The sequence below is a fragment of the Octodon degus genome, unplaced genomic scaffold (assembly GCF_000260255.1).
Source record: "Octodon degus isolate 3935 unplaced genomic scaffold, OctDeg1.0 scaffold00140, whole genome shotgun sequence".
Taxonomy (NCBI): domain Eukaryota; kingdom Metazoa; phylum Chordata; class Mammalia; order Rodentia; family Octodontidae; genus Octodon; species Octodon degus.
In genome coordinates, this window is record NW_004524716.1 from 3,835,786 (window position 1) to 3,862,181 (window position 26,396).

A 26,396-nucleotide genomic window follows, 5' to 3' on the forward strand; every position below is an offset into this window, starting at 1 on the left:
AAAAAACAAAATTTATGTAGGCTCAGGGGACTAAAGTGCCTGCTTAGGCAGAGCGCAGAGGCCAGGGTTTGACGCTCAGTATGCTGTGTGCTGGGCATGCAGCACACTGAGATAGCAGTTGAGACTGGGTGTGGTGTCGTGCACTTGTAATCCCAGAACTTGGGAGGCTGTAAATAGGAGAATCACGATGAGTCCGATCTGTGTACTGAGACCCTGTAGACCCTGCCCTAAAAAAATATGGGAAAAAAAAGAGTTATGTAGGGGCTGGGGAGATGGCTCAGTGGAATAAGCGCTTCCCTGGCAAGCCTAAGGGCCTGAGTTCAATCCCTGGTTCTGCCAAAAAAAAGAGTTATGTAGACATACAATGGCCTTCTTGGCCTGATGTTTTAAAAAACTGAGGCTTCCAGATCAGTAACCTTGATTCTAAAATAAGGTCATATCACCAGTCTGGCAGGTTCAAAGTTATTGACAAGCCTGTTTTTCCATAGATGCTGTACAGAAATGAATTTTAAAAATGGGCTGATTTTTAACTTTTGCTGCACACAGTTCAGACAGCCCACTTTTTTTGGTCACAGGCACACTTCTATTTATATATGTCTAAAATAAAATTGTTATAATGGTATAGTTTAGATACCCTGGCAAATCAGCTAACAATGATGTGTTCTTTTTTAACAGCACTCAAACCCAGGACATGCTGGACCCTTTCCTGTTGTATCAGTACACAACACCACAATCAACCCAACAAGCCCTACTACAGCAACTATGGCAAATGCAAACCGAGGCCCCACCAGTCCATCTGTTACAGCAATAGAACTTATCCCCTCAGTTACTAATCCAGAAAACCTTCCATCCTTGCCAGATATTCCACCCATACAGGTTTGTGTTTAAGTTAAGTGAATCATTTAAGGCCTTTTTAAATTACAATTTTGGAGTACACATTTCAGATTTTATGATTTTTAAAATTCAGGGCCAACGTTTCTTTGAAACTTATAAAGTGTAGATATTAGAATGTGAAAAAGTTCTTCTGCTAAAACTAGCATTCTTCAAAATTTTAAAGTTATAAGAAATGGAGTATTCTGTATTATGAGACTGTCCAAATACAGGTACAATGAAGGATTGTCAGCTTTGTTGGCTTTTTGCCACCTGGCAACAGGCTAATATTCTGGTGTGAGTTTGGAACTAGAAAGGATACCCAGGACAAAAATGGGGTCAAAATTTTTGTCATTCTTCTTTTAGATCCATAATGAGGGATAGTCAGCTCCTCACGCAAATCATTTGGGCTGAGAAAGAATGGGGTTTGGAAAGTACAGAAGTCAGGTACTGTCCTAGTTACTTTTCTCTTGCTGAAACAAAATACCTGACACCCAAAGTTAAAGGAAGAAAGGTTCTTTTCAGCTCACTGTTTGTAGAGGTTTCCGTCCATAGACCGCTGGCTCCAGTGTAGAGTGGTGTGGCCAAGGGACATCACAGAGATGATGTGTGGATTGGTTTAGTAGCCACATACCCTTGATCCCAGGATCACACATAACTAGATCTGTCCACCGCTGACTACATGCGGAGGGTCAGGAAGATCTAAACATAAGCCATAACAGGTGCTTTGGGCTGTGTACTACAAGGAGAAATACAGGCAAGAAGAGGAGATGGTAGCATGAAGAGTCTCTAAGACTTCTTGTCTCTTAACTTTGACATTTCACGGGAGCCTTTCTGAAATTTCCACTTTATGTGAATTAAAAGCATTTCTTTTTTAAACACTGTAAATACAGTGTTTGAGGATTAACTTGATTACTTCTTACATTGTATGAGTCTCATGGGAGTTGCAGGTCACCATGGGAGCAAAGAATACTGAAACTGCTGAGTTAGTGAGACCTTCAGGACTTCCTATGGGTGCAGTTTAGTATATTTTGTGTATTAAATGGGTTTATGTAAGAGTTTAAATGATATTTCTGTAATTTAGAACTGTTTGAAAATCAGTGACCTGTGAAATTTTCTTAATCTGACTGTTTCCCTCATACTAGGTTTTTTTTGGGTTTTTTTCTGGCTAAGAGGATGAGATCATATATGTGATGTTCTGACTTCTTCAACTTAGCGTGTTTTTCAAGTCAGTATGATAACAGGAATTGGTAATTCAGTCCTGTTTATGTCAGTGTAATACTCCCTTATATAAATATACCACATTTTGTTCATCGGTTGCTTGATGTTTGGATTTTGCATTTTGACTGTTAACAGTAATGCTGCTAGATGGGCATGGTTATGCATGCCTGTAATCTCCATACGTGAAAAGCTGAGGCAGGAGGATCGCCCTGAGTTCAAGGCTAGCCTGGGCTACCTAGCAACACTTGTTTCAAAACAAACAAAATCATAATTCTCTTAAGAGCTTCCATCTTCATACATACAATTTTCATTATTTGTTTTGCCTTTGAGACAAGGTCTCACTATGTAGTCCAGCTGGCCTTGAACTTACTCTGTAGCCTAGGCTGGCCATGGCTTCTCAAGTGCTGGGATCACAGGCATGTGCCATCACACCTGTTTAACCTTTTTTTTTTTTTTTTGGTGGAACCGGGGATTGAACTCAGGCACTTGTGCTTGCCAAGCAAATGTTTATTCTACTGAGCCATCTCCCCGGTCCCTGTTTGACCTTTTTGAGGAAATGCCAAACTCTTCCACAGTGAGGACACCATTTTATAAACTCCCTAACAGACGTATAAGAGTTTCGGTTTCTTCACTTCCTCACCAGTACTTGTTATTGTCACCTGTTTTTCAAAGTAGTTAGAGGTGTCTAACCTAAAGGCACAAACATGATGAGAAATAGTTAACCAAATGAAGAGTAGAGAGGAAACCTCTTATCGCTCAAAGTCATCTACTTACTACCTTGTCTTTTTGTAAGTTCCATAGTACAGTAAAAAGAAACTTGAAGGTGGTTATGCAGGGAGCTAAGCAGTATTTACTATGCAAATCAAATGAAGTTAATATAAGGCACCTTCAGATACTTGTTGATTTGTGTCAGTAGTATTGACCATTGTGACAATTTTGTTGTATAGAATAGAACTTGATTTAAATAACAATCTCTCAACCTGAATTTTTTTATTTTACAAACTGTCCATCTCCAACAGAGTAATAATTCATATTTACAGTGCTGAGGAAAAACATAATAAATCTGAATACTGTTAAAGGAATATTAGATTATATTCATAATGAATTTAGTATTCTAATAACATCTTTTGGGGGGTACTGGGAATCAAACTCATGACCTTGTACTTGCCAGGCCCAGCCCCTCTAATAATATATCTTACAAATGTTTTGAAAAATTTTTACCCTTATTTGGCATACTCAGTAGCTTAATTTATCTTGTTTCTCTTTTGGGAATACTGTGTCTAATAAATCACATAGATTTACGTGTTGTAGAAAATTTGGATAAACTTTTTAATGCTAGAATATATGCGTTATTATCATCAGCTGCCCATAATACTATAAATTTTATTCTTAGAGTAATGCTGCCCTCAGGAAAGCATTACTGGTTAAGCTGGGTATTGTAGCACACACTTGTAATCTCAGCACCCAGGAAACTGAGGCAGGAAGAGTGCTGTGAGTTGGAGGCCAGCCTGGGCTATATAGTGAGACCCTGTCTCAAACAAATGAACCAACAAAGGATAACTGAAGATAAATCTTGATAAAACTTAAAGGCAGGTTATTTGAATTATACTCATTCATTGTTTTGGGGTGGGTTTTTTGTTATACTCATTCATGGTGCCTCTTAATGATACATTCTTAGAAATGCCATGTTTTTACTCATCGTTATGCGGTGATCTTACAGTTTGTTTGCACAAACCCTAGCTACTATAAGTCAACTACTCAGAGTTATCTCTTGAACGATAATCGTGAGATTTATGAGGCTGCCACGAGTACAACACAGGCAGTAAACTTTTTATAGCAAATGTTTTTTGAGACAAGGTTTCACTGTAGTTTAGTCTTTCTTTTAACTAAATATGTAGCCCTTCTTGGTCTCGAACTCCTGGTGATCCTCTTGCCTCAGCCTCCAGAGTGCTGAGACTACAGTTGTGCATCACCATACATGACCTTTTCAGAAGTAAAAGGAAAGGTCCAGGGAGATAGCTCAGTGGGTTAAGCATCTGCCCGGCAAGCACAAGGTTCAGAGTTTGATCCCTACTACCACACAAAAACAAAGAAGTAAAAGGAGTATACTTGAGAATAATAATAGAAAGTATAATAAATATGTAAACCAGTAACATAGTCATCATTACAAGTATTATGTGCCGTAGATAATTATATATACCATACTATCCTTTCACATAAGTGTTTATGAATCACAAATACATGAGTGATGTGGTCAGTAGATAGTGGTGTGACATAACTAGGCAATAGAAATGCTACAGGGCTGGTGAGATGGCTCGGTGGTCTAAAGCACCTACTTAGAACAAGCTTAGCAAAAGTCACAGGGACCGTGGTTCAATCCCCCAGCACCACATGCCAGCCAGCCCCGCCCCCTGGTGGACTGAGTGCGCGCGTGCGTGTGCACACACACACACACACATATAAATAAAATTTAAAAAAAAAATAGAAATGCTACAAATAGTAAATACAGTCATAAAGCCCCCAAACAGTGACATAGTCAACACTGGGCCACAACAGTAATCCCCTGGGATGATAATGAAGCTAAATTTAGGCTTAAAAACTCACAACTGGATGTTGTGGTATGCACCTGTGATTCCAGCACTGTAGAAGCATAAAGCAGGAAGGTCATAAGCTTGAGCCCATCATAAACAATTTAGGAGACCCTGTCTCAGGCAAATGAGGGGGCAGTGGCTCCAGCCCCAGCACTGCAATCAGTAGATGAAAAATGGGCACGTCTTATACCCTCTTCTTCTTTTACACCACTAAATCCCAGCACTGTTCCCAGTTGGTGTATCTCAGATCTCTTCCCACAAACATAAAAAATACAAGTAAAAGGTGACAAACTAGGAAGTACAGATTCATGTCTGTTATCCATGCCATTTGGAATAAGGATTTTTTTTTTGCTCCTCGAATGCCTTCAGGGCACTTTTGGCTGGCTGGAGTGTTGTGGGGATCGAACTACAGCAACCTGAGGCTGACAGCTTTGTGGAAACAGCCATTTCAAGAACTGAGCTAGGGCCAGCCCCCCCTCCCCCTTTTTTTTTAATCCATGCCATTTGGTCAGCTAAGGAAAAAAGATTGAAAGATTCAGGCAAACCTCCACTTGTACTGAGACCTTATTATAGTGAGATCCTATCTCAAAATAAAAAAGGTAGAACAGCCTGATAGTAGCTCAGCATTACCTGGATTGAGTCCCCAGTGGGAAGTAGAAGCAGAATAACAGAAAATGAGATTGTACCATACAGCTACACTTGGTCAGTACTGTCTTAAAAGTTTTGTCTTTGTTTTGGGGCTTTTTTTTTCCCCCATGCCAATTCTTTATAATGGTCTCACTTTTAAAGCTATATGGTAAAAAATAACAATAAAAATATAATCTAACCCCCCCAAAAAAAGCTATGTGGTGTTCCATTTTGTTGGACATATTTTTCTTTCTGTTGGTGAACCTTGGAGTTTTCATATCTCACTCTTAGAAACAAAGATACATGTGTGAAAAAATGTGAGAAATGCCATTAGCCTTTAGAGAAATTCAGGTTAAAACCAGTGAGACCCAGGATGACTCACCTCAGGCCGGGGAGATGGGGCCTGAGTTCAATCCCTTGTTCCACAAAAAAGACAACAGTATGACTCGCCTCTTAAGATGACTAAAAAGGCTGCATATTAACTGTAGCAAATATTGTTGGTGAGAGAGTAGATGGATTAGAACCCTCGTAAACCTTGGTGGAATGTAAAATTGTGTAATCACTTAGAGAAACAGTTTGGAAATTTCTTAAAAAGTTAAACATGTTCAGGGTTGGGGAGATGGCTCAGTAGAATAAGCGCTTGCCTGGTAAGCGTAAGGACCTGAGTTCAATCCCCAGTTCTGCCAAAAAAAAAAAAAAAAAAAAGTTAAACATGTAGGTACCATAATTTCTACTTCTATAGATTGGCCAAGGAGTAAAGGAAATAAAAGTCTACAAGAAGTTTTTTACAGATGTTCATAGCAGCTTTATTTGTAATAAGGCAAGACTGGAAACAACCTGAGTGTCTTCCTACAGATAAATGGACAGATGCATTACTTTATGTATAATGGAATATTAACAATAAAAAGGAATGAATTTGGTGTAACCAGCAGGATAAATTAACATCAAAACAGTTACAGTTACACTTGGGCCGGCCAGATAGCTCAGCAGACTAAAGTGCCTGCTTAGGCAGACGCAGTGGCTGGGGTTTGATCCTGGCATCTCATGCTGGCCCCAACCCTGGGGTGCTGAGACAGCAATTTGAACTGGGCGTAGTGGCACATGCCTATAATCCCAGCACTTGGGAGGCTAAAAATAGAATCACTACAAGTCCTATTTACGTAGTGAGACCCTGTAGACCCTGTACTAGATACATTTAAAAAATAAAACCAGTTATACCAAACGAGAAATAATAGGTTAAAAGTATATGATATGACTCCATTTATATAATACTGCAGGGAAAAAGCAAACTAAAATGGAAAAAAAGATCAATATTTGAGGTTGAGGGAAGGAGAACTCTGAGGAACAAAAAGTGATAGGTTCAATTTGTTTATTACTTGATTTTGGTTTCCTAGTTGCATAGTATCTGGAGTCATTAGATAAACTTTGTTTATCTTATTTTTTAAATTTCAGTGCAATTTTTAAAAAGTTGCACTGAGGCACAGTAAGCATAATCTTAAATAGATATAAATATTTCTCTAAGACAGGGTCAACAGGGTTTACAGTTTGAATTTACATTGACACTGGCAGTTTGCCCTTAAAATACTATATGGTGGTACCCACCTGAATCCTAAGCACTCAGGAAGTCGAGGCAGGGGGAATCCCTGAGAGTTCGAGGCCAGCCTAAACTGGTTAGCAAGACTCTCAATAAGCAGATCATACACACACACACACACTGCGAAAGTGCTCATTTCTGCTGTTTTCTCAACATTGGGTGGTTAATCGTCGTTTTCTTACATTTTTACCTGATAGGTGAAATGATGTTGCTAATTTGATTTTTCTTTCTTTAGTGTAGTTGATGATCTTGCATTTCTTGATTATTTGTATCTGTGATTATCTGTGAAATGTCTTTGTTCAATTGTCCGTTATCCTTTCCTTTTAAATCTTCAATTATTTATATAATGCATATTTCATGCAGTTATTTAGGATGCTAAAAAATGATTTAATAAGTAAATGAATTTATATATTTTTCCAGTTATATTTTAACTTTACATAGACTTGAATGCTTTAGTTAGTATTTCTGTATTGGGGTCTTTAATGGCACCAGAAATGTTCTGTATACATTTTGTTCTCCTCTTCCTGACCTGTTCAGTCTTTGAGCCTTAGTGTTATCCATCCAGCTAGGGATATAAGTTGTAGGTAGAAAGTGTCAAAGGGACAAGTGTAGGGGCAGGTAGAGTGTAATTTTATATTTGTTTTGAATCATTTCCCATCATTTGATTTTTAGATAGTGTGCAGCCCATATTGATCTGTGGTCCTTTTACATGTGTGTGCGGGCACACGCATGCACACACACACACACAGAGTCTTCTAGTTGACCTGAGTTGTAGGTAGGGATTCTTCTATACCAGTGGTGGTGAGCCTGTGGCACATGTGCTGCTGCAGTGGGCTATTTGTAACATTGAACACTCCTAAAAGGTTTGCCATCACTGTCCTACAGTTTGCAAGTGAACCCTTAGCCAGTAGACATGACCACAGGATAGACAGGTGTCCTTTATTTGTCCCCCCAGATAGCCTCCTCTTGCCTTTAACCCTTCAGGTTTGTGGCATGGCACTTTTTTAAGGGAATGGGGGAAAATTTTCCTATTTATGTTTTAGGATCTTACTGTGTTGTGATATGTTGGGAGTTCCTGCATTCTGATTCTGATCATCTTCCTATTGGTCTAGTTCTACTTAAATTGTTTTGTTTTGTTTTTGGCAGAACCAGGGATTGAATTCAGGCCCGTGCGCTTGCCAGGCAAACATTTATTTCTACCTGAATTTAATGTCCATAGTTTCCTCCAAAGTCTGCACTGTGATGCCACTATTTGTGCTTCACTGTTGTGATAATAGTCGTACTTTAGGAAGCATGTGTTCAGTTTTGTTTTTAATCAGAAATACCCTTCCATAAGAAATAATCTAGGGGTAAGGGTGTGACTCAGAGGTATTGGCCTACCATGTGTAACATCCTGGGTTCCTTTCCCAAAACTGGAAAAAAGAAAGAAAAAAAAAATCATCTGATCTCTCACTGGAGAGGCAATTAAAAGGGCAGGTGTGGATGCAAATAGAACAATAAGTAGGTTATGATTAACAGCAGTTTGACCATCTCAAATGGAATAGTCCAAAATTTCAACTTATGGTAAATTTCATACTTAGATAGTATCTTTTTACACTTATATATGTATTTTCTTGTTCAGTCATCCCAGTTCTGCGGTGTAGGTAAATACATTAAAGATAAGAAACAGACATTTATTTTTGAAAGCAGCCCAGAATCGCGGTTCTGGGTCCTCTGACCTTTTCCTACTGCCTCAAAGTTTAAAACAGGTTCAGATTTCCTGTTGTCTATCCCTTTTCTGGTGAGCGCAATAAAGGGCCTTTTATGTCAAATCAAAAGGTTTTGTGTGACTACAAGAACTTTTCATAGCTTACAGTCTCGGATGTTAACGTTTTCGTTAGGGTGAGTGAGTGTAGCAGGACTGTGGACATTGAAGTAGAGAAAGGGAATGTAGGGACGAAAGATACTGATAGGCCCTGCAGCAATTTTAAGAACAGGCAAAAAATCAGCATGTCAGAACTCTTTTCATAATTGTATATAGGATTTTGTGAGTCATTAGGTTTTTCCTTAAGCAATTGTATATTGTATAATATATAGATTTAGTCATATAAACTGTACTATATATAAGTTCTCAAAGGAGTTTGAAGAGGCAACAGCTAGTTGAATTTGACATTGGATAATCCATTAGCTTATTAGTAAATTGTGAATATGAACACAGATACTAATAAACTCAATAACTTCTGCTTTAATCAAAGCAAATTTATCCTTGTCTTCTTTCTCTTCAGTTGGAAGATGCTGGCTCAAGTAGTTTAGATAATCTGCTAAGTAGATATATCTCAGGCAGTCACCTACCCACACAGCCTACAAGCACCATGAATCCTTCCCCAGGACCCTCTGCTCTATCTCCAGGATCATCAGGTAAAAGCAAACCAGGATATAGCCTCATTTCTTTACCACATTTAAAAATTTTTTTTTCTTAATACCTGTTATTCAGGGTTTTCCTGAAAAACAGAAGCAAGAAGGAGGTATGCAGAGGGGTGTTATGTGCATGTGTACATGTATGAAACATAAGTTTATCTCAGAATTGACTCACATGATTATATTGTTGTGGGTGATCAGTTCCCAGATTTAAAGGCAAATTGGCAGACTGGAAACCTATGTAAGAATGATGTTATAATCTTGAAGTTCAGAGTCTGGTATTAAAATTCCTGCAGGAGAGGAATAGAAACAGCTCCAACTTTCAGGATCTTAAGGTGTTAGATTAAGGCTACTGACACTGTAAAGGATAATGAATTTACCTCAGTCTGCAGACTTAAATGTTCATCATACCTAAAACATTTAGCATGCTTTTGAATTACATTAGAGGTTTAATAAGAATAATTCCAGGAGTTCTAAAAAAGAATAATGGGAATCTTAAGTAGAATAGTTCGTCTCATGCCTTGAGGAATGGCAGCTCTCTTGATCTGGTAGTTTTGTTGACTGGATTGTATTATTCTAAAGAAGATACTAAGGTGTCTGGGATGTACATTCCTGACTTTGCTACTAGCTCTGATGTCTTAAGAATTTCTGAATTGGGGGGCTGGGGAGATGGCTCAGTAGGATAAGCGCTTGACTGGCAAACACAAGGATCTGAGTTCAATCCCCAGTTCTGCCAAAAAAAAAAAAAAAAAAGAATTTCTGAATTGGGTATAGTAGTCTTGAATTGTGAACATTTCAAACATTGGTTGATATTCAATTTGTCTGTTTTTAGGTTTATCCAATTCTCACACACCTGTGAGACCTCCTAGTACTTCCAGTACTGGCAGTAGAGGCAGGTAAGTATTATGTTATTAAAAGTGTTATTTTTTTAAAGAAAAAAAAATTTTAGTAAAAGTAGACTACAACCTCCCATATGTTTGACCCTGTTCAAGGATGATTAAATTATGAGCAATCTTGTTTCCTTTATATACCTTCTTTGTCTGTTCCTTCTTTGTCTTGTCCTTTTTCTTTCTTTCTTTCTTTTTTTTTTTTTTAATGTATTTGATACAGGGTCTCACATTGCGGCTCAGACTTGCAGTGATCCTCCTGTATTCGGCCTTCCCAGTGCTGGGATAACAGGCGTGTGCCACCATGCCTGGCTCAGCACGCTCAAATGTGGGGCCAGCGCGGCATGTGCTACCATGGAACCCCAGTCCCTGCACCTGGCTAAAGCAGCTGCTTAGACTGCTGAGTTATCTCGCCAGCCCATTGTCACTTTCTATCCTATTTGTGTCTGTTTGCTTGCCTGTTCGTTTGATCATGTATTTTTATCAGGAGTTTAACCAAAGACCTTGCATGTGCTAGGCATGCACTCTGCTACTGAGCTACATGTTTAGCTCTTTTATTTTGAGCCAGGAGATCATTAAGGTGCCTAGGCTGACCTGAAATTTGTAATCCTCCTCCTGCCTCAGCCTCCCAAGTAGCAGGGATTACAGGTGTGTGTCACTATACCCAGCAACAATAAGAAATGTTAGTAGCTGGGCATGGTGGTCTATAATCCCAGCACTTGGAGGGCTGAGGCAGGAGGATTACTTTAAGTTTGAGGCCAGCCTGGGCCCATAATGAGTTCAAGGCCACTACTTTTTAGATGTTTGAGGAGATTGAGAAGAATTGAAGTTAGTAAGAGAAGTAGTCATTGACATTTTATACTGTAAATTGAATGTCCCTAGTCTGAAATCTGAAATGGTCCAAAATACAAATACTGAATGTCAACATGAAACCAAAAGTAGAAAATTCTAGTTGCACATGACCTCTTGGGGTAGGCCTCAGTAAAATGCAGGGTACACTGAAAATATGTAAAATTACTTTCAAGACTATATGTTTTAGGGGCTGGGGAGATGGCTCAGTGGAATAAGTGCTTCCCTTGTAAGCTTAAGGGCCTAAGTTCAATCCCCGGTTCTGCAAAAAAAAAAACTCTATGTTTTAAGTTGTATAGGAAGCTTAAATCTCATGTTTAGATGGGAGTCACATCCCCAAGGCATTTCATTATGTAAGTTACAAGCACAGTGACACCTCAGTTCATGAATTTAATTTATTCCATAGTTCTCTGGAAAGGATGGCTGTGTCTGTGTTTGTGTGGGAAAGACGGCTGTGGTTATGTTTATCACCTGATGCTAAGTTTGTAGACCAAAACAAAATTTTGCCCAGTGTTTCTGTTTCTGAACCAAATTGTTAACACAAGCACTCCAGAATCAAGGTAGCAGTGAATTTTTCTTTTTCTTCCTTTTTTTTTTTTTTTTTCCTGCAGAACCAGGGATTGAACTCAGATCCTTGTGTTTGCCAGTCAAGCGCTTATCCTACTGAGCCATCTCCCCGGCCCCAGCAGTGAATTTCAAAAGCAAAAAGAATCTGATAATTAAAACAGTTCTAACACCAAGACTTTGAAGTGAAATTACTCAACCTATAATTGGCCTGGGGAAATGATTGTTTACTAAAGTCCTAAATGATTTATTAAAAGTTCTTCAGACCACAAAATTTAGTGTTTAATTTACGTTTTTAAAGAAATTTGAAGCTAGGCTACACTTTGGCATTATGAGGCATTGTTACCTTTTATAAAGTAATTGTCTTCTCTTTAATAAACACTATTCTTAATTTGTTTTTTTATACCCTACAATCAAACATGGGGCCTTTTATTTGTTGTTTTTCGCCAGCTGTGGGTCCTCAGGAAGAACTGCTGAGAAGACAGGTCTTGGTTTCAAATCTGATCAAGTGAAAGTCAAGCAGGAACCTGGGACTGAGGATGAGATCTGCAGTTTTTCAGGAGCTGTGAAACAGGAAAAGACTGAGGATGGGAGGAGGAGTGCCTGTATGGTGAGTTCCCACTGTGGCCACTTCGCTGATCTTCCCCCTCAGAGTATGTTGAAATTGACTGGAGCTTCTAGGAATATTTGTCTTTGAATTTTTATGCTTGATACAAGCAAAATACCTTTTTCTGACTCAGTTTTTTGGTCTGAGAGGCAGGTATACTTTATTAGAAGGACCTTTGTGAAGGTAATGCAGTTTAATGCATGAGTTACTTATTTAAATGATCTTTGAATTTTATTTAATTTTTTTTCATGATAGTAAATTGGGTGCTATCTTATTTTGAATTCAATAGTTATTTCAGTATTCAGTGGATCTCAGGCCATAAGAATTCCTTAGCTATTACTGTTCCTCATCTCTGAGCTCAACATTAAATCAGCTGTTAAAAAGTTCATTGATGAGGCTGGGGAGATAGCTCAGCAACCTAAGCATCGGTCTGGCGGCATAAGGACCATGCCACGAACAGGAGTGGTAGCCCACGCTTGTAATCTCGGCGCTGGGGAGGCTGAGACAGGAGGATCACTAGAAGTCCGAGCTGCGTAGCAATACCCTGTAAGAAACAAACAAATGAATAAAATCATTGATCAAAACTTTGGGATAGGAAGATTGCCTTTTTGGCTTATGAATTGTTAACTGTTTTAGAGTTCCTTGGTTGGGATATTTTATAAATTATGTAATACAGAATGTGGAAGGCTGAAGCCCTTCTTCCTTTGAAAATCGGGATGTTTATATTTTTCTTCTTAATCAGGCTTCAGTTGTACTTTTTACATGGTTGACACATAAGAATTTCATTTCAGACTAATAATGTATTCACTGTGGTAAATACAGATTTAGAGATCAACAGATTTAGCCTTGGTTTTAGAGGAGTGTCACCCCTTCCTCCAAAACCTTCTCTGGAAAGTACCCTCATAAAAATGGACATGTGGGTGGTAAAATACTTATAAGATTCATTTTACATAATCACAATTTTCCTATGTTGGTCAGATGATAGAAGGATGTAAGGGAATTCATTTTCATTTTCTCTCTTTTTTGGTCATACTGTAGATTGAACCCATGTTATAAAAATGCTCTAACCATTGAGCTACATCTCCAGTGTATGCACACTCCTTAATATTTGTAAGTTTTTCACTAAGTTGACTGGGTTAGCCTCACACTTGTCTGTAGTCTTGCAGGTATTGTGACTTGAAGGTATGTGTCACCATACGTGACCAAAATGTTCTCTAATGCTGTAGAGAAGATTCTGGTTAGAAAAATAAAGCACTATAATTATCTCTGTATATTAATGTGCCTAAATAATTTGGGAGTTATTTCTAAACACACACTGCATACAGTAAAGACTAAATGATTTTTCAAGAATTTGTTTTTGTTTTGTTTTAGTTGAGCAGTCCTGAGAGTAGTTTGACACCGCCTCTGTCAACCAACCTGCATCTAGAGAGTGAGTTGGATGCATTAGCAAGCCTGGAAAACCATGTGAAATCTGAGCCTACAGATATCAATGAAAGCTGCAAGCAGTCAGGGCTCAGCAGTCTAGTTAATGGAAAGTCTCCAATTCGAAGCCTCATTCACAGGTCAGCGAGGATTGGAGCAGACGGCAACAGCAAAGATGATGACCCAAATGAAGACTGGTGTGCTGTCTGCCAAAATGGAGGGGATCTCTTGTGCTGTGAAAAATGTCCAAAGGTCTTTCATCTAACTTGCCATGTCCCAACACTTCTTAGCTTTCCAAGGTACCAGTGAAGTAACTGATACTGTTATGTTATTTTCATAAGCTAAAAAACCCCAGAGATTTATTGGAAAAAATGACCTTCTTAATCAATGTACAGTATTTCTTTGTATAAAACAGTTATTTCATTGATATTCATTTTCAGAGAAACTCTTAATAGAATGATAAAATATCCAAAATCTAATTGAACATGATGATAGGTCTCCTCTCCTAGCCTTCACTTCATATTTAGTGTAAGCAACTTAGATAAAACACTTAAGAGTTGTGAGGAGGTAGGGTCAGTGTGCTGAGAAAGTCTTGTTTTTTGTTGATTAGAGGGCGTTGTGTGCTAGGGATCATACTCAGGGCCTTGTACGTGCTAGGCAAGTGCACTACCACTGAGCTGCACCCTTCTCCTCAGAGATTAAAGTTTATAAATCTGTTACTATCTTTATAATGATTTGTGACTGTTATTTATTGTACAATTAATGACTATAATTTATTTATGACTGTAGTTTAATTTGAGATCATGCCCAAAACTTAACTTTTCTAAAGTTTAAAAGCTTTCAGAAAGTATTTTAAAGGAAAAAACATCTTTCATAAAAGTGCCTTCATTAGGTCTTAGGATTTCTTTGTAGTTTCCTCTTTACATTGGAAACAGTTCATTGGTACTGTCTCTTTAGCACTGAAGATTTTTCAGATTTTTCCTTTTGTCAGCTAGTAGAATGTCTTTACATTCAGTAATTTTGAGGTGGACAGTTACCAAATTCCTTTTATAGGTGAAAAGAATATGGGATAAGATTGGGGGGAAATATGTGCTTTGTCTTCAGACTGACTTTGTCACTAAAAAATATGGTTTTAAACTTTAAAATATTGATGGTTGAGCACCCAAGGTAAGCTGATGATAGCAGCTAGTAAAGTAGAACAAATGCAGTGGTCCAGCTAAGTCAGGAAACCTGGTCTTATAGTCCAGCACTTTGGAAACTAAAGTAGAACTGCTGTTTGAGGCCAACCTGAACTACAAAACAAGACTCTCTCTCACAAACAAATAAAAAACTTTTAATCTGGTTGTAATTTTATAGTGAACAGAGAGGCAGCTCACTAATTTTCAGATATCAGTGCCCTATGTCTATAAGCAGTAAAGTTTGGGGTTTTGTTTAAAAGAAATCTGTGTTTCCTCTAGTTCAATCCCCAGTACCGAAAGAAAACTAGTATATAAAACATAAACAGGGATTGGGAATATAGCTTAGTGGCTCAAATGCCTGCCCAGCAGGTACCAGGTACTAGGTTCAATTCCTGGTGCCAGAAAAGAAAAAAACAAGCTTTTGAGGCAGGTGTCGTAGCACATGCCTATAATCCCAGCACTCGGAAGGCTGAGGCAGGAGGATTGCTGCAAGTTCAAGGCCAGCCTGGGGTACATAGTGAGTTGAAGGCCAGCCTGAACTGCATAGCTAGACTCTGTTTTTGTTTTTCTTTTTTAAAAAACCAACATAAACAATGCTAGAATGTTTTTCTGAATTGTAATTAACTGAATCTTAGAAGGTATAATAATTTTGCTAGAAATATAAAAGGCTTCTTTTCCTTTACTTCAGGAAAAAAAAAACATTGGCACTTTGGTCTTGAAATTTAAGCTTATGATTTTTTTTTTTTTGCGGAACCAGGGATTGAACTCAAACCCTTACACTTGCTAGAGAAGCGCTTACTCCACTGAGCCATCTCCCCGGCCCCATGAAATTTTTCTTTCCTTGAAATTTAAGCTTATGAAATGTAACATCTGGTACATCGGGATTTTGTCAATGAATGGTTTAACAACAGATAATTGTGGAAGGAACTATAAAGTATTGATGCAGACTAGTTGATGACAATATTTAGATTTTGTAATGTGTACATCTATATAGATGTGTATATCTGTTGAGTGTGTGGAGAGGGGAAAAAAGTATAATTAAAGTTATTTTGGAGGATTTTTTTTTTTTTTTTTTTTTTTTTGGTCTTTCTGAGTCCAGGTTTCACTGTGCAGTTCATCTGCTCTAGAACTCACTTTGTAGCTCAAGCTGTCCTTGAACTCATGGTGGTCCTTCTGTCCCAGCCTTCTAAATGCTAGAATTAAAGTTTGTACACCCACACCAGCTCTGAAATTTCAAATTTTATAGAAACCCTGATAAAAACAAAGTATAGAAGTTACAGAGAGTTTGTACTACATATGCTTGTACCTTGCAGGTATGTGTGTGTTCTGTTTTCTGACTACATGAAAAATGACTGAATTTATTGTTGGCATTTTTGAATGGGATTTCCAGTCCTTTTTAAGGAGTCTCCACACTGATTTCCACAATGGTTGCACCAGTCTACATTCCCACCAGCAGTGGAGAAGGGTTCCTTTTCCCCACAGCCTCTCCTGTTGACCTTTTTAACTTAATGCTGCATGTTAAATACATATCAGACAGCACAAGAGATCTCAGGAACTCTATATCCTATATACTCTTTAAATTTTCCATACTTTCTATATTTTTGTTTGTTTGGTTTTTATTTATTTAGCATTTTACAGCACAAGCTTTATAAGGAAGAAAACATATTTGCCCATTGTACCGTCCAGCAGAACCCAGGTTCTGGGGCTCTTGGTCATAACAATCCTCAGTGAAGGCTTCAAGCTTTGCCTCTTAATACATTTTCCAGGGTTCTGTTTACTTGATCAGCACTGAAGTTGTTCAAGGAGACATTCTTCACCAAATGCGTGGCGGGCCCACAGTTTGGGCTGAACATCAGAACATTCGCGGATTAGAATGGGAAGGTCAGGGTTCGCCTTCTTGAGCTCCACATAGCGTTTTTCGATGCAGTCCCTCACACCCTGGCTGCCTGGCGAGCGCTGACATAAGTGGATGCGAATCTCACGCAGACCCAGCTTTGCTCCAACCACACTACCAGCCACAGCCACCACCGTCGCTGTCTCCAGTTAGTGCTTAGATTCGAGTCCCTGACTTTCCAAGCAGGTTCTTGAGCCATGTTTGGTTTTTAGAGACAGTCTCACTGTGTAGTTTGTTTATTTATTTATTTATTTAGTTAGTTAGTTAGTTTTTTAGTACAGGGTCTCACTACACAGATCGGATTCGCAGTGATTCTCCTGTTTTCAGCTTTCCAAGTGTTGGGATTACAGGCGTGTGCCACCATGCCCAGTCTCAGTCATTGTCTCATTGTGCCCTGGGGGCGGGGCTGGCAAGGCATCCTGGGGATCAAACCCCCATCCACTGCGCTTTAGTCTGCTGAGCTATCTGGCTGGCCCCACTGTGTAGTTTAGTCTGTCCTTGAACTGACTATGTAACCCAGGCTGGCCCCTGAATTGATGTGAACCTCATGCCTCAACCTGTAGGATTCTAAATTACAGGCATGTGCCACCACGCACAGCAACTCTTTGGCTTTTGGAGACAGTTTCACTGTCAGTTCAGGTTGGCCTTTAACCTCACCATCCTCAGCTCCCTGAGTTCTGGGATTATAGGTATGCATAACCACACTTAGCTCCCACACTCTTCTATAATATGGAAATTAGGTTCACATGATGATGTTGCAGAGGCCTGAAAGAATTGGTTTTAGGCCTTGTGCTGCAAGTAGTGATGATCATCTTTGTATTCTGTTCAGTAGAGGCTATTTTATATTTTTCTACAATATAATCACTTAGCAATACCTGGGAAAAAGTTCAGGAAGTTTTTATCACACAACTTAAAAAGATTTGGCAAGTATAAAATTTCCCTTTCCTTAAAAAAAATTGGAAATCAAATGAAACAAACCTAGAGACTTGAGTATAGAAAACTACCCTTTTTTTTTTTCCCTTTTTAGTGGGGACTGGATATGCACATTTTGCAGAGATATTGGGAAGCCAGAAGTTGAATATGATTGTGATAATTTGCAACATAGCAAGAAGGGGAAAACTGTACAGGGATTAAGCCCAGTGGACCAAAGGGTAAGTGTCGAGTAAGTTGATTTGTATTATGGATTGTGTAGTTATCTGCCTCTGTATTTCTCCCTTGTATAATATACCCATAAACTGATACAGTTTCACTTCTCAGGTAGTATATTGATGACTTCTAAAATCTTTGTTTAGTCCTGGGCTAGAGACTTTTAGATTCAGCTTCTTCAAGCTTAACATGTCCCAACAAAAATCTTGATTTTTTTTAGTCATCCTCAAAAAGCAGGCCATTAGCTGGGTGTGGTAGCTCATACCTGTAATCCTAGCACTCAGAAAGCTGAGGTGGGAGCATCGCTGAGAGTTCAGGGTTGGCTGGAACTACATTGTGAGACCCTGTCTCCAAATAAACCAAGAAATCAGCATTAACAACTGTATGCCTGTCTTCATTATTAAATGACAGTGCCATTCACCTTTTCTTATACTAGAAACTATTAGGAATAAGGCCTGCCTGGCGTCATTTTCTTACTGCTCCCCCCACTACTACCCTAGACACTCATCATAATCTCTTATCTGAACTATTGTAATCATAATTTCATAACTCTTCTCCCTGTTTATACTCTTTAGTTTTTTTTTGGGGGGGGGGTTGGGGGTTTTTTTGTGTTTGTAATTTGAACAGTCTTTTCTTTTTTATTTTTTTTGGTACCAGGAGTCAAACTCACAACCTCACACTTGCTAGGCAGGCAATGTGGCACTGAGCTATATCCCCAGCCCTGTTCTCTTTTTTAAAAGAAATGAACAAATAGATCACTTCCTTGCTTAAAATCCTTTAATAGCTTTTCACATTAAAAATGAAATTCAAGATCCTTTCCTCACTTCAGAGTTCTGTTTGATTTATTCTTTGGTCTGATTTTAATGACAAAATGTCTTTCACATAGTTCTGTAGTCACTGTAGTTTAGTTTAACTCTAATATGTACTTGAAAACTCTTCCTCCACTATCTATAAAGAGTAGATGTTTTTAGGATATACAAACTTACATTAAAAGGGAGTTGAAGCTGAGTATGGTGGCAAATACCTGGAGTGCCAGCACTCGGGAGCCAGACGTAGGAGATACAAGTTCAAGACTACCTGGGCTATGCATAGCAAATCGCTGTCTCAAAAGAATTTTTTTTAATGTTTTGAATAAATAGAAATTGACAAATGTAAACTGCATTTCAAATTACTGATCGTATAAGAAAGATTGTTTTTAATTGTGTAGAGAGAATAGGGTTTTTATTTTGAGCTCGATTGTATGGAGTCATTGGAAGAAAGGTTATTACATTTGTCTCACCTGCCTCAGAGAATTATGGTGAGATACAGCAGTAATAATTTATTACCAGGTAAGCTATAAGTTTTTCACAAAGTGCTGTGTATTACTTTTGATTCCCTTCCACTTGAATAAAAACCAAGAATAAATAATAAACAGAAGCACACTTATTTAAAATAGAACTGAACATAGTCTCAAATGAGAAGCAGGATGGTTTTGAGTTTATGTGTATAGCTAGATAACTAGTCTAGTGTATATAAGGCTGATAGTTTGATGTGATATTTGTAATATCATTCTTACCCTCAAGAATATTTTCTTAAAGATCAAAATACTTTGTGTCTTCTTACTTTTTTTGGACCAGAAATGTGAACGTCTTCTGCTCTATCTCTATTGCCATGAATTAAGTATTGAATTCCAGGAGCCAGTTCCTGCTTCGGTGAGTTGGACTCAGTACTGCCTATCTCCCTGGTAAAGTCAATGTGTAATACTTGAGTATGAATGTTGGCCTTTGACTGGGTCTGTGTTAAAACACATATGTCCTCAATGAGCTCCTCAACCTCTGTGAGACTTAATACCCACCATCTCATTTTTAAAATTGTATTTATTGACAAATAATTGTGTATATTGCTAGGGTACAGTTTGATGTTTTGGTCTATGCACACATAGATCAAGCCAAAGTGCTATGTATTACTCAGTCACAAAGTGCTAGGTGTTACTTTTGATTCCCATAGACTGACTACGTAGCACTCAGTCAAGCCAATTAATACATATCCATCACCTCAACAATTTAGCTTTTTTTTTTGTAGTGCAACTATTAATTCTTCTTTGCAAAAATAAATCCTTTAGCTTTGAAATACATCAGTATTAACTGTGACTACCATGAATGCTATAGATGCAGATTACTAAACTTTATCCTCCAACTGGACTGAAATTTGATGCCTTTCCATCAGCACCTACTTTTGCCTTCTTTCCCCCATCTCTAATAATCATTCTTCCTCTTCCCCTTCCCTTTTTATTTTGTGTTTTATTTTTTAAGACTGGGTCTCACTATGTAGTTCAGGCTCCAGGCTGGCCTTGAACTCTTAGTGGCCCTCCTGTCCCTCCCTCCCTCCATTCTTTTCTTCCTTGTACATATTCTGGAGTATGTGATGATAATTGGGTATGTGTGTGTACATTATATAATGATTCTGATTCTGTTTCTTAATCTCATTGGGTTATTCCCAAGATTATATAAAATAGTGTAAAGCCCTTAGGATAGTACCTGGTAACACAGCAGATATTTATTTATTTATTTTATTTATGGAACCAGGGATTGAACTCAGACCCTTGTGCTTGCCAGGGAAGCGGTTATTCCACTGAGCCATCTCCCCAGCCCCACAGATATTTATTATTTAACCAGAAGTTTTATGAGAGCTGAAGTTTGTTTTGTTTTGTTTTGTTTTTGTACCGGGAATCTTAACTCAGGACCTTGCACTTGGCAAGCAAGTGCTGTGCCATGGAGGTATATTCCCAGCCCTCATTTGTTAAAATTAAAGTTTGTTTGAAGACATTTTGTTGCTTTGATGAGGACTGAATATAATTTGTGTGCTCTTTTTTTTACTTTTAAGGTCAATGTAAAAGAAACAATCATAGTGGAAACAGTATTGAACTAGAAATCAGAAAAACCTATTCTCATGGTTCTGCCATGAACCAACTTTATAAATAGGCAAATTACATACTTTTCTGCCTTTTTTAGCTTTGTAATGGTGTTTGGCTAAATTATTTCTAAGATTCTAGTTCTGTTCTGTTTCATGGAAAAAAAAATGATCTCTATGTAAATATTGAATAAACATGTACAACTAAGTCTGTCTCACTGACTTTGCTGTTACAAGCCTTGTTGCACAGTCAAGATTTAAAAATGACAGCTGGGAAATTTTGCAAGTCAATACTATTTGTATATCCTATAGGTGAAGTTTTTAAGTGGTAAAGTCGCTAAAATATTATAAAGAAAAATCAGGGGCCGGGGAGATGGCTCAGTAGACTGGCAAGCGCAAGGGCGTGAGTTCAATCCCCAGTTCTGCCAAAAAATCCAACACTCTTAATTTCTATTAAATAGATGTAAAATACTCTAGACATGTTTCCTAGGCATCTGATACTAGATATTATTCCATACCAGAACTATTAAATAATAAATGGTTTCCTTGGTAGGCTGAGAAAGGAAAATTTTTTTGTCTATTATCTGGACAAAAAGTCTAGTTTGATGGATGATGTCTTATGTAAGTAGTAATTATCTGAATCTAGAAAGTCTGGTTCATCTTTTAAGTTCATGGATTTCATAATAAATGGCTTTTAAATGTTTTCATGGAACACTGTATTTAAATCAGTTCTCTGTATTATATCTCAAGTGCAAGAAGTTTTCAGCCAAAAATGAGATCAGAACACAGTCCTTCATTGTTGCTAAGCTACGGCTTCTCTGATGCACATATTTTCTAGATACCTTCTACAAGATGTCATGTTCTAGTTATGTCATTAATGCATGAGAAGTAATAAAATTTTGACGGGCCCAGTTTAGCCTAGCTGATTGCTTTCTTTCCAGATCTGCTTATTACAGACAGGACTTTTGGGACTTCTAGTAACCACGGAGACTAGCACATACTTTGCAAGATTTCATAATATGATTGGGACAAAGACTAAAGTGCATTCACTATGCCCAAAAAGCTGAATGATTTGCTGTGCATTTTCAAATTGAACAGTTTGGCATTTTGGAGAGCTCTGATCTACTCTTATTTGTTTTAGATACCAAACTACTATAAAATAATAAAGAAACCAATGGATTTGTCCACAGTGAAAAAGAAGCTTCAGAAAAAACATTCCCAACATTACCAAATTCCAGACGACTTTGTGGCTGATGTCCGTTTGATCTTCAAGAACTGTGAAAGGTTTAATGAAGTATGTTAGCTTCCAACCTATAGAGTTTTGGTGTGTTAGTTTTGTTTGCTTGTTTTGATTTTTGAATTTTGTTTTTCCTGCTGAATGAGTTTTCTGATTTGATTTAAATTTTTTCTGCTTCAATCCTATCAAAAGTAAAATTTGATTTTACTCACAGCTTCAAAGAAGAAAATTTACTGTGTATAACTTGGAGTATATACTTAAATGTAGTGTATTAAGAATTATTAGTGACTGTCCCTTCATAAGTTAGGTTAAATATGGAAAGTAGTCTGAAGTTAAGTAAACATTCTAGGAAAGGTATTTGCCAGTGTTCTAAGATTTTATTATTGACCACATACGTAATCTTAAAAATCTCAAGCTTATCTCTGGTGACTCATGTGGAATAGTAGCCAGAGTATAAGGTGAATTTTCTCATAGCAATGTGACTTTCGCTTACTTGTTTCTTGTTTTTATGTTTGAAGCTAAAGATGAGATATCATTCCTTGAGAAATGTGATATAGGGCCGGGGATATAGCTCAGGGGCACAGTGCCTGCCTGGCAAGTTCAAGTTTGGTTCCTGGTACAAAAAAAAAGAAAGGAAAAAAATGTGATAGATGCTTTTATCAAGGGAATTTTTTTATGTTTGGTATTGAATCTTACTGTTCTAGAAGATTTTCATTATAGGAGAAGAATTTTATGGATTCTCACCAAAATAGAATTGGGTGAGAATCCGTAAAATCTTCATACAGATTAATATTAAAATACTATATTGCTGATGAAATGTGGGTATCATATGACTATTACTAAAATAGGTCACAGTGAAACCATTAAAGTCTATCAACAGCTATCTTTGGAAGCTTCCAGGTGGCATTTTTCTTTTCTTAAAATTCTTGCCAGGTGTGGTAGCTCTTGTCTGTAATCCCAGTTCTTGGAAGCCTGAGGCAAGAGGATTACCACAAGTTTAAGGCCAGCTTGAGCTACATAGTGAGTTCAAGGCTAGCCTGAACTACATAGCTACATTCTGTCTCAAAAAACCTAAATAAGTAAATAAAATTCTTATAAGGTGAAAAGTTTATAGTCACTTTTATAGCAGTACACCAGAAAGTAAATTAAAAATTTAGAAAATAAACTTTTTGTCTCTTAATGCTACTATATGTTTTCAAATAAGTATGCTTTCATGAACTGTATATAGTTGACAAGGCTCATTTTAAAACCTGATCTTTGAACAGTTAAATAATTGTGGTTAACATGTTTCCCTAGGGGTAGAATTCTGATTGTTTTATGAAAATTGATGGTTTAAGATGAAATTTCTTTTATCATTTTATAAATCTTTTTCTTTTGAGTCAATATATATATTTAGACCAATTTCTACTAAGATTGACTTCCCTAATTTGGAATGAGACAACTATTGAGGTTTCTCAGAAGCTTTAGTAACAGAACTTTGTAAAGTGATTCTGTGTTCTATAAAGTTTTAGAGAGCATTTAATCTGGTTATAGCAATTTGTTCTCCCTAGTATGGTTGACTTTCGTCACCAATCCTATGCAGTTTTATAACTTTACAAAGGATTATAATTTCCCTTTTTTTTTTTTTGACTCTGGTATCCTTTTTAGATGATGAAAGTTGTTCAAGTTTATGCAGACACACAAGAGATTAATTTGAAGGTAAGCTTTTCAGACCATGCAAACTTGGTGAAGGAATATGCATTACCAATAGGTGAATATTCCTATCTTTTGCTTGCAGGCTGATTCAGAAGTAGCTCAGGCAGGGAAAGCAGTTGCATTGTACTTTGAAGATAAACTCACAGAGATCTACTCAGACAGGACCTTCGCACCTTTGCCAGAGTTTGAGCAGGAAGAGGATGATGGTGAGGTAACTGAGGACTCTGATGAAGACTTTATACAGCCCCGCAGGAAGCGCCTAAAGTCAGACGAGAGACCAGTACATATAAAGTAAAGTAACATGGACTTAAAAAAAAAAAAACAAAAACCAGGTGTTTAAAAAGGAAGAAAGAAAGCCTTTATTTAAGTGTTGCTGGAATATATCCTGCCTCTAGTGGGCAGCTCCTTGAAGAACCTGATAGCTTTTACACAGTATTAGATTGATATAATGGACAGAAGATATTCTTGTCAAGAAAGGAGAAGAGAATTCTGTTTGCAACTTTAAAGTAAAAACAAGAGAAAAATGACTTTTGAGGATTTGTTGCTAAAAAGGATGGTTCTTTGTTAGAAGTGGCAAATGTTGATGATCATGTGGTATTGATGGGTGCAGGATACTGGGTGTACAAGTACACAAGGCTCATGTTGCTTGATAAATTGTCTTTGGAGTAGCACACAGTTATTAAAAAATACATCTACTTCACACACATAACATACTGGGCGTTTTTAGTTTAAAAAGTAGCTCAGATTTCATTTAATCTCAGTGGAAATATGCATTGAATCATGCCATTATATTTTTTCTCATTTTCATATTCTTGAGAACTCAACTGTACTTTTATTTTCTATTTATACATATGATCTGGGAAATACAAACATTTGTTTTGCCCTCAGTGGTCTACTGACATAAAAGTGGCAACTTTTCAGTAGTAGATCATGTAGGGAGTTACAGTAGACATTTCCAGAAAATACTTTCACACAACTGAACTTCCCAATCAAATAATGTGATGATAACAGTTATTCCTGTGAAAGGCAGAATGTTTGTTTTAAAATTAGTCTTGTTTTCTGTATATTTAAATTTGATTGAGAAGGTGACAACTGGCTCTTATCCAGTCTTCCTTCCTAGCAGTTTTCTGATAGATTACTATTGGCAGACAGTAATCTGTCAACTACCAAATGTGTAAAATTTTCTGTATTTCACTTTGTCTTATTTGTAAATAATGAACTAAAACTTCTGGCAGATCAGCAACATTTGCTGAGGCTGTTTTTTAAGCTAATGTGTATTCTTACTAATGTTCCTATCAAGAATGGATTTGTAATATATGCTGTCTATTTCTAATGTTCACATTCATATTTTGAAGTTCTATCTTATTTTAATAGAGAACAGACTTCTCAAAATCTTCAGAAGCAGCTTATTATTGAAATATCAAAATAATGAAATAAACCCGGTGGGGTTAGATTACTCATCTGTCCACCAAGTGGGACATTTGCATGGACTGGGGGCTTAAAGAAGAGACCTGTAAGTAAATCCTGAAAATGAGCCGATCCCCACTTGAATGGTTGCTGGAGTAGACCCACCTCTTACTGCCCTGAGTACCGTACCTGAGGCAAATAGACCAACTTGGCTTTGGTTCATTTTTCTTCTCATTTGTGATCCTGACATTGAAGATGTGTATTCTAGACTGTGTACAGGCTTCTCTTCTGTTGGATTAAAATTATTAGTCCTCCTTTTGTATAGGCACATTAGACTATAAAGTGACCAAAATAGAGGAATTTGCCATTAGATATTTTTCAGACGTCAGCAGATTTGTGGCAAATCATTTGCCTTTTTAAAAAATTCAGCTAACCAGTTCAGACCATGAAATACTCAGAACATTACTTGACATATTTGTCTAAGAAGTAAATATTTTTTAGTGCATATTGAATCAAATAAAGTGCTCTAAAGAAATTATTATACAGATTCTTTTGGGTTTTCTTTTCCTAAGGGGTGGGAAATAAACAGGAATATGATTCAGACCTTTGAATGGTGTGCTTAAACAGTACTGATTTAATTAGTTCTTATTTAGTTTATCTTCTGATTTTCTTCTAGTTTTCTACTATAAATTAAGCTTTAAAACATTTAACAAGCTGTTTTATCATTTTACTGCAATTTCAAATTCCTCAGATTTTTTTTAAAGGGGGAAGAAAATAATTTTTAAATGCTTTTATCTGTCCCTCTTATCCACACCTGTGACTTCAGTTAATAAGTAGAAAGTAGACACGTATCTAAGGGCAGTTTCGGAAAGTGAAGAATAGCAGTCTGACTTCATTTTGTTAAGCCATTGAATTCTTTTATGTGTGTTTTTCGTGTGGATACTTTTCAGAATTCTTAGGGTAATAAGTCATAAAAGGGTTCTACCAAGTAGCAAAAAGAAACGAATTTTGTTAATTACATGTCTCAATATCTGGCACCCTAAAAGGTAATGTATTCCTTTAAAAACATTTTGTTTCTTTTAAGGTTGCCTAAGTTGTTCAATTTAAAAAGCATTTTATTGTCAGCATTTAATAGGCTCCATTTCTATTAACAGAAAGTAATTCTTACTGTTGAGGAATTAGTATTACATGCTAGCTGTCAGTGTGCCACTCTTAAGTGAAGATGTTCGCTTTCAATTTTACTTAACCTTTTTTCTTGCACACTGATCATTGGTTTCTAAGCAGATTTGTTAAGCTCTAATATAGCTGGTTAAAAGTATAA

The 26,396-nt window shown here is 37.3% G+C and overlaps 1 protein-coding gene across 1 annotated transcript in view; it reads left to right on the forward strand.

The window, feature by feature from the left end:
• The window catches only part of Trim33 (tripartite motif containing 33), a gene marked incomplete at its 5' end in the record, with an annotated part of 118,012 nt that extends 92,044 nt beyond the window's left edge, over nucleotides 1-25,968 (forward strand). The window contains 10 exons of the mRNA XM_004641726.2: nucleotides 676-876; nucleotides 9,168-9,300; nucleotides 10,133-10,196; nucleotides 12,051-12,210; nucleotides 13,579-13,928; nucleotides 17,729-17,852; nucleotides 19,464-19,538; nucleotides 21,878-22,030; nucleotides 23,621-23,671; nucleotides 23,751-25,968. Of these exons, the coding sequence (XP_004641783.1) occupies nucleotides 676-876; nucleotides 9,168-9,300; nucleotides 10,133-10,196; nucleotides 12,051-12,210; nucleotides 13,579-13,928; nucleotides 17,729-17,852; nucleotides 19,464-19,538; nucleotides 21,878-22,030; nucleotides 23,621-23,671; nucleotides 23,751-23,963 (1,524 nt within the window). The remainder of the gene's footprint in view (nucleotides 1-675; nucleotides 877-9,167; nucleotides 9,301-10,132; nucleotides 10,197-12,050; nucleotides 12,211-13,578; nucleotides 13,929-17,728; nucleotides 17,853-19,463; nucleotides 19,539-21,877; nucleotides 22,031-23,620; nucleotides 23,672-23,750) is intronic.
• Nucleotides 25,969-26,396: the final 428 nt, after the last annotated feature.